This window comes from Chiloscyllium plagiosum, chromosome 11 (genome assembly GCF_004010195.1).
Source record: "Chiloscyllium plagiosum isolate BGI_BamShark_2017 chromosome 11, ASM401019v2, whole genome shotgun sequence".
NCBI lineage: Eukaryota > Metazoa > Chordata > Chondrichthyes > Orectolobiformes > Hemiscylliidae > Chiloscyllium > Chiloscyllium plagiosum.
This window is the reverse complement of record NC_057720.1, coordinates 76,300,461-76,309,301: the sequence shown is the minus strand read 5'-3', so window position 1 is coordinate 76,309,301 and position 8,841 is coordinate 76,300,461. Positions and strand designations below refer to the sequence as shown.

General features: G+C 43.9%; 1 protein-coding gene across 2 annotated transcripts in view; it reads left to right on the top strand.

The window, feature by feature from the left end:
* Positions 1–8,171, top strand: part of LOC122554790 (leucine-rich repeat-containing protein 52-like) — an 18,214-nt gene extending 10,043 nt beyond the window's left edge. For both annotated transcript variants that reach the window (XM_043700167.1, XM_043700166.1), the window contains exons 2-3: positions 3,846–4,610; positions 7,636–8,171. In XM_043700167.1, coding sequence (XP_043556102.1) covers positions 3,980–4,610; positions 7,636–7,994 — 990 coding nt within the window. In that variant the 5' untranslated portion in view covers positions 3,846–3,979 and the 3' untranslated portion in view covers positions 7,995–8,171. The remainder of the gene's footprint in view (positions 1–3,845; positions 4,611–7,635) is intronic.
* The last annotated feature ends 670 nt before the right edge of the window (positions 8,172–8,841 follow it).

The following is an 8,841-nucleotide window of genomic DNA, read 5'->3' as shown; positions in this document are numbered from 1 at the left end:
GGAAATACATCCAGGGAAGTTATTTGGGTGGAACTGAAAATTAAGAAAGGGATGATCACCTTATTGGGATTGTATTATAGACCCCCTAATAGTCAGAAGGAAATTGAGAAACAAACTTGTAAGGAGATCTCAGTTATCTGTAAGAATAATAGGATGGTTATAGTAGGGGATTTTAACTTTCAAAACATAGACTGGGATTGCCATAGTGTTAACGGTTTAGATGGAGAGGAATTTAAGCATGTACAAGAAAATTTACTGATTCAGTATGTGCATGTACCTACTAGAGATGGTGAAAAGCTTGACCTACTCTTGGGAAATAAGGCAAGGCAGGTGGCTGAGGTGTCTGTGGGGGAGCACTTTGGGGCCAGCGACCATAATTCTATTAGTTTTAAAATAGTGATGGAAAAGGATAGACCAGATCTAAAAGTTGAACTTCTAATTGGAGAAAGGCCAATTTTTATGGTATTAGGCAAGAACTTTCAAAGGTTGATTGGGGGCAGATGTTCACAGGCTGGAAAATGGGAAGCCTTCAGAAATGAGACAATGAGAATCCAGAGAAAGTATTTCCTGTTAGGGTGAAAGGAAAGGCTGGTAGGTATAGGGAATGCTGGATGACTAAAGAAATTGAGGGTTTATTTAAGAAAAAGAAGGAAACGTATGTCAGGTATAGACAGGATAGATGGTGTGAATCCTTAGAAGAGTATAAATGCAATAGTAGTATACTTAAGAGGGAAATCACGAGGACAAAAAGGGGACATGAGATAGCTTTGGCAAAGTTAAGGAGAATCCAAAGGGTTTTTACAAATACATTAAGGACAAAAGGGTAACTAGGGAGAGAATAGGGCCCTCAAAGATCAGCAAGGCGGCCTTTGTGTGGAGCCGCTGAAAATGAGGGAGATATTAAATGAATATTTTGCATCAGTATTTACTGTGTAGAAGGACATGGAACATATAGACTGTCGGGAAATAGAATTGAAAAATGTCCATATTACAAAGGAGGAAATGCTGTATGTCTTAAAATGCATAAAAGTGGATAAATCCCCAGGACTTGATCAGGCATACCCTAGAACTCTGTGGGAAGCTAGGGAAGTGATTGCTGGGCCTCTTACTGAGATATTTGTATCATCGATAGTCACAGGTGAGGTGCTGGAAGATTGGAGGTTGGCTAATGTGGTGCCACTGTTTAAGAAAGGTGGTAAGGACAAGCCAGGGAACTACAGATCAGTGAGCCTGACTTGGTGGTGGGCATGTTGTTGGAGGGAATCCTGAGGGATAAGATGTACATGTATTTGGAAAGGCAAGGACTGATTCGGGATAGTCAACATGGCTTAGTGCGTGGGAAACCATGCCTCACAAACTTGATTGAGGAAGTAACAAAGAGGATTCATGAGGGCAGAGCAGTAGATGTGATCTATATGGACTTCAGTCAGGCATTTGACAAGGTTCCCATGGAAGACTGGTTAACAAGGTTAGATCTCATGGAATACAGGGAGAACTGGCCATTTGGATACAGAACTGGCTCAAAAGTAGAAGGCAGAGGATAGCGGTGGAGGGTTGTTTTTCAGACTGGAGGCTTGAGACCAGTGGAGTGCCACTAGGATTGGTGCTGGGTCCTCTACTTATTGTCATTTACATAAATGATTTGGATGTGAGCATAAGAGGTATACTTCGTAAGGTTGCAGATGATGCCAAAATTGGAGGTGTAGTGGACAGCAAAGAAGGTTACCTCAGATTACAACAGATGGGCTTGATCAGATGGGCCAATGGACTGAGAAGTGGCAGATGGATTTTAATTTAGATAAATGTGGGGTGTTGCATTTTGGGAAAGCAAATCTTAGCAGGACTTATACACGTAATGGAAAGGTCCTAGGGAATGTTGCTGAACAAAGAGACCTTGGAGTGCAGGTTCATAGCTCCTTGAAAGTAGATTCGCAGGGAGATAGGATAGTGACGAAGATGTTTGGTATGCATTTCTTTATTGGTCAGAGTATTGAGTACAGGAGTTGGGATATCATATTGTGACTGTACTGGACATTGGTTAGGCCACTGTTGGAATATTGCGTGCAATTCTGGTCTCCTTCCTATCAGAAAGATGTTGTGAAACTTGAAAGGGTTCAGAAAAGATTTACAAGGATGTTGCCAGGATGGGAGGATTTGAGCTATCAGGAGAGGCTGAACAGGCTGGGGCTGTTTTCCCTGGAGCATCGGATGCTGAGGGGTGACCTTATAGAGGTTTATAAAATCATGAGGAGCAAAGATAGGATAAATAGACAAAGTCTTTCCCTGGGGTCGGGGAGTCCAGAATAGAAGGCATAGGTTTAGGGTGAGAGAGGAAAGATATAAAAGAGACCTAAGGGGCAACCTTTTCACACAGAGGATGGTACGTGTATGCAATGAGCTGCCAGAGGAAGTGGTGGGGAGGTTAGTACAAATGCAACATTTAAAAGGCATCTGGATGGGTATATGAGTAGGAAGGGTTTGGAGGGATATTGGCCAGGTGCTGGCAGGTGAGATTAGATTGGTTAGGATATCTAGTTGGCATGGACAAGTTGGACCAAAGGGTTTGTTTCCTATGACTCTGTGACTCATGTCTTTTTTAAATTGCCCTCCTTGCACCTTAAAATGTACTCCATGGCCTTGAAATCTCCCATCTGAGGGAAAACACACTTAACACGAACCATAGCTATACCCCTCATGATCATGTAAACCTCTATAAGGTCACATCTCAACCTCATACACTCCAGTGAAAAAAGTCCCAGCCTCTCTTTATAACACCCTGGAATGGATGTACAAAGGTCTTTTAATATAGCAGCTTGGTTCAGAAGGCAAAGTTTTGTTTTTCATTATTAGCTGAGGCATAGATTGTGGTGTTAGGGATGGAAATGTACACAACACTATTTGGACCACAGATTGAATACTGAGCTCTGGTAACCTTAGAAGAGAAAGATGTCATTGCATTGCACTGGAAAGAGTGCAGAGATTTATGAGGATGTTGCCAGGATAAGAAAACCCTGAAATAGACTGGAAAGGTTGTTGGACACCGCCCTGAAATGTCTCCAAGCCTATCCATCGTAGTGAAGTCCTCTGCGTCCTCGCGAAAACTCTTCCAATGTTCCTAAAGTGTGCTGCCCCCAAACTCAGCGGGAATGCTCCACACGCCTGTCGAGACCTTGGCAAAGAAACCTCCACCCCAACATTCCCCTCAATGCGTTACAAGCCCCAATCTCACACACGGTGTAAACTTCTGAAAATCTGCCTGTCACTTTCCACCCTGCAACTGGCTCCAATATCATCAGGCGCATTTAAACTGCATAACCCACTTCTTAATATTTCATAAGTTCTTCATCTTTGGCTTGGTTTTCACCGGGGTGGAATTTCAGCTTCAGCACCTGAAACGACAAACAATGCAACGAATATTCAGAGCAAAAGTGGCTCCTTAGAACTCGCCTGGGGGGGCGGGGGCTTCAGACCCATCGGCCCTTACCTTCGGTACTAGCCACGCTAAAATGAAAAGGGCAGGGGCGATGTGGAATCGCTAATCATTCAACCCCACCACCCCACCATCTTATTTCTAAATGTATTTCTTCGTGTATTAGCATAGCGCCGATAAGAATTCAAGGCGTGCGCGTTAATAAATCATCGAGATGCTAAAAATAGCGTGGGAAATCAAAGTATATTCCGAATGGCAGTCTGACAAATGATAATCTGTCACACTTTCGCCCCACTGCTCAGTTTAAGATGGGCTAGGTCTGAGCGACAGGGAGTGAATTTCTGGAGGGTCTGATCTGTATGCACCCAATACACCAACTCTTGGAAAACTTTCACACACACTCTTCATTCACCAGGGCAACACCGGATGGAGTATAGACTCAGCAGCTCGGCAAGACGGCGTGGAGGTGTAACCAGGGACAACTCAGGAATTGGTTGGGGGTGGAAAATATTCGCCTGAGAGGGTTTTCTCCCCACACCTGGCTGGAGGATGGATGAGTGGTTCACCGTGCGGCCTTTCTGCTTAAAGCTGCTGAGTGTTTGGTTGCTGGTCAGGGCGGCTGGGGTGGCTGGCTGCTCCTCGGAATGCAGCTGTACCCAGTTCCTGACCAACTGCACAGGGAGGCACCTCCGGCAGCTCCCCGCTGGCATCCCGTTCAGCACCCAGCAGCTCATCCTGTCCGACAACAACATCTCCATCCTGCCCCCTGTCGCCCTCAACTACCTGGGCGGCCTGCTGTACCTGGACTTCAGCAACAACTCCCTCACTGAGATCTCGCACAGCTCCCTGCTCAACCTGAAGATCCTGGTCTACTTAGATCTCAGCCGCAACCAACTCCGGAGGATCACCCACCTCAGCTTCAGGTACCTGACCGGTATGGTGGTGCTGAAGGCCAGTCGCAACAAGGAGCTAAACTTCATTGACAACCGCGCGTTCTCCACAAACCAGAAACTGCAAGAGCTTGACATCAGCGACAATGGACTGACTTTCATTGATGCCAGCATGTTAGAAGCACTTCCCCACTTGCGCTCCGTGCGCCTGTCTGGGAATCCTTGGACCTGTAACTGCAGCACTCAGTACTTAAGCAACTGGATGAGAAAAAACAGAAAGCTCATTCCAGGTAGTGTTTCAATTTATTATCTGTTATTGTCAGGTAAGAGTCTATTCTAGTCTCAATCAGCTGCAGATTTCATTGGAATGACAATGGCACTGGAAATCTGCCCCCACTAAAATCTATTCAAGAGAGATATCACACACAAAAAAAAAATCAACTTGAGAATCAGGAAGAGTGCAATAAAATTCAAATTGGCTCCTTACAGCATTTTCTACTCTTGGGTGCCCAGCTGTGACATGCAATCCATTGCAGATCCATAACCCAAAGGTGGAATCATTTCAAACTGAAGCAAATGAAATAGAGTCTGTCTTTTCTCCATGTGTAAAGTCCCACTCTGAGATTCCTCAATCCAGTGTCAATGCTGTTGATACTGAGAAGGGGCAATGGGACATTGGGAATTGCTTGAACACTATATAGATTCATTTCACTTGCACTCCAACCTCATCGGACTTCAAAGTTACCCTCCACTTTACCCAATGTATTAGCAAACGCCTACCCATGATTTCAGTCTAATATTGTATCTGAAATAACATCGGAACCATTTGAGGATGACTGTGTTCTGGACAGTTGTGAATTAAGTGCGTTGTGAACGGGCGGCACGGGGGCTCAGTGGTTAGCACTGCTGTCTCACAGCGCCAGAGACCCGGGTTCCATTCCCATCTCAGGCAACTGTCTGTGTGGAGTCTGCACATTCTCCCCGTGTCTGCGTGGGTTTCCTCCCACAGTCCAAAGATGTGCATGTCAGGTGAACTGGCCATGCTAAATTGCCCGTAGCATTAGGTGCATTAGTCAGAGGGAAATGGGTCTCGGTGGCTTGCTCTTCGGAGGGTCGGTGTGGACTTGTTGGGCCAAAGGGCCTGTTTCTACACTGTAAGTAATCTAATCTAAGTGCTGTACACTGCTTGACTGAAACATCCACAGAAGATATAATCAACTAGAGGCATTAACATTTACATGTTAAAATCAACTCCAAGTATTTTGCTACTGGATCCAGAGACAGAATTCCAAAGTATCAAATCACACCCTGTTCGATCTGCAGAGCTGAATCCTATCTTATTGTATAAAATCCCCAGTTTCCATGTGTAGATATATCTGGCATGCAGGCAGTTTAAAGGAAGATTTAGATGCTACACTACTTTAAATGCATCCAAACAATCAGGAAAAGCAGAGTTTGATCTTGTTCCAGATGCATTGAAAAAACCCCTCAAACATTCAATTCAGATCAATATAACCTAGTGTAAGTGCTTACCATTCAGACAGAAGTTCAACAAATGTACTGAGTCCTTCACTGTCCTTGCCTGACAGTGAATTGTCAATCAGTAGTATAATAATTATAGTACTAGATTAGAAACCCAAGAATTTGAAAGATTATAAATGGAAAAGTTGTAAAATTGGGTTGAAGTCAATAAATCTCTCAATCATTTAACATGTTCAGTACTTGGATCAGAATGTGTTTTAATTTTTAACATTGTTCTAATTAAATTGCAGTAGGTTGTGAGGGCATGGGAAAAATTAATTTAATAGTACAAAGTATTACACATTGATCAAATGGAATTTTCAACAAGAATGAATACTAATTTAGTTTCTTCATTCATGGAATGTGTGCATTGCTGATTGGACCAGCATTTATTGCCCATCCCTAGTGGTCCTTAAGAAGGTGGTGGTGACTGTAGCTGCAGTCCATTTGCAGTAAGTAGATTAGATTTCTTTTAGATTAGATTCCCTCCAGCGTGGAAACAGACCCTTCGGCCCAACCAGTCCACGCCGACCCTCTGAAGAGTAACCCACCGCGACCCTTTTCCCTCTGACTAAAGCACCTAACACTATGGGCAATTTAGCGTAGCCAATTCACCTGACATGCACATCTTTGGACTGTGGGAGGAAACCGGAGCACCCGGAGGAAACCCACGCAGATACGGGGAGAATGTGCAAGCTCCACACAGACAGTCGCCTGAGGCTGGAATCAAACCTGGGACCCTGGTGCTGTGAGGCAGCAGCGCTAACCACTGAGCCACCGTGCAAGTAGATTCACACTGTTGCTAGGGAGGGGGGTTCTCTGAATGGAACACCCTTGAAAGTAATTTTTTTTTCTTCTTTTTATTTTTTTTTCTTACCCCCACACTACTGCCTAACTGCAGTATTGCTTATTTTTTCCCCAGCACCCATGTTGTGTGTGTGCAGGTGCGTGAGACACAGTGAGAGACACAAGGAGTACGAATCTTTATTTAATTTCCACCACCAGGAAGAAAGGAAAACACCCAGGTGGCCAGTGACAAACACTGCCCTTCATATCAAAGGGCGATGCTGTGTGATCAAAACAGTGAAGGGGAGGGTAGGGACTAAATCAAAATAGAGTTGGAGGGGGAAATAATGCACTCCACTCCCTGCGGAGCCCACCTCTCCCTGAACAACTCCAGGAAAAGGGAGTGCAAACGCCCACACCCAATATATACATGGTCCACGGACTCCACAGCGCCACAGTACAAGCAGTTGGGCTGGGAGTCCTTGATCCACTGCAATCTGCGGTGCACTGCATGCAGCACCCTCCACCCCAGATCCCTGAGAGAAAGGGGGAGGACTCCTGCGTAGAGAGCCCTCCACTGGGGATCCCCACCGCCCGGTGGCAAATGGGTACGCCAAGGCATGTCCGGACAGTGGATGAGGGAGAAGAGGTGGATAGTGTGCAGCAGCAGTTGATAAGGGCCCACCTTTTTACATCCTTAAACGAGACAACATTAAAATTCCGGAGGCGGCTCAGGTTGTGGGGCACAGGCTCCCACGGGGAAGTTGTTTTAATGTGTCTTAGATAGATTCAGGCTTATTTTCACCTGATAGATTGCCTGATTGGATGGCATTGGGATTTGTGACATCTACAACCTCCTTTAACTTTCTGACTTGCCAAACAAATATAAGTATAGAAATTGGATATTCTGCACGATAAAATAGGGATTCAGATTTACCAAAACTACCCAAGTTTGCACATTTGATTAGTTTAAACCGCTATTGATTGCTCTTTTCTTCACCTCACCAGATGCTGCTAACGTCACATGCACATTTCCAGAGTCTTTGCAAGGTGTCCTTGTCATGGAAGCTGCAAATAAACTTTCCTCACTTTGCAGTGGAAAAAGGCAACTCAAATCAAGAGAAGTCCTTTATTTTTGTCTTATTGGCCCAGGATTATTTTCTGCAAGCATTGTTCTCAATTTCACTTGCAGTCTACTGATGGCTCACTTCAACAGATTCAAAAGGAAAGAGCTCAAGCGTTATCGTAAACTTCGTCGGGCCATCTCATTTAAATACTCAAAGCGGCCTAATGTGATAACTCAGGAACACATTGCCAAAGCCAATACAAATATAAATGTTCGTGCAGGAACAAAACACAATGGATGACTTTATACCTGAATGTTTACTGCTATGAAATGGTGATCCATATTGAATAGGCATTTAATAAACTGGCACAGAAGATGCTAATTGAAGTATTGCCTTAATATGAAAGCCATCAGCACTGTTATGTTACAATTAACCTTGTTGACTGGATTGCAATTAATCATTTCTGAACTCAATTTTTGCAGCATTCAGAATCTCTTACTTCATACAGATACATTTCTATATATTTATTTGCTTCTAAATAGTATACAGATGGATTAAAGAAGATTTCTGATTAACAGTGTATTTGCAGAACCAAACTGCTAATTCTGAAATATTATTTTATTTCTAAAATGCTGGATGGATGCAAAGAATTACAGCTAAAAATCTCATAAATTTTATTGTTACATTGTGAATGACATGAAGAATAGAAAGAAAATTTTAAGCATTGAAAGAATTAAAAATAATTAGGAATCTATTCTCAACATGTGTTGTGGCTCAGTATAGTTTCTTCTGAGCATGTTTTAGTGTTTTAAATTTGGCTATGTTTGACTTTCAGTAGGATGTTAAAAAATGGAGTCCAGATGGATTGGTGCTTAATAGAGTCTTAGAGATGTACAGCGTGGAAACAGACCCTTTGGTCCAACCCGTCCATGCCGACCAGATATCCCAACCCAATCTAGTCCCACCTGCCAGCACCCGGCCCATATCCCTCCAAACCCTTCCTATTCATATACCCATCCAAATGCCTCTTAAATGTTGCAATTGTACCAGCCTCCACCACATCCTCTGACAGCTCATTCCACACACGTACCACCCTCTGCGTGAAAGAGTTGCCCCTTAGGTCTCTTTTATATCTTTCCCCTCTCAC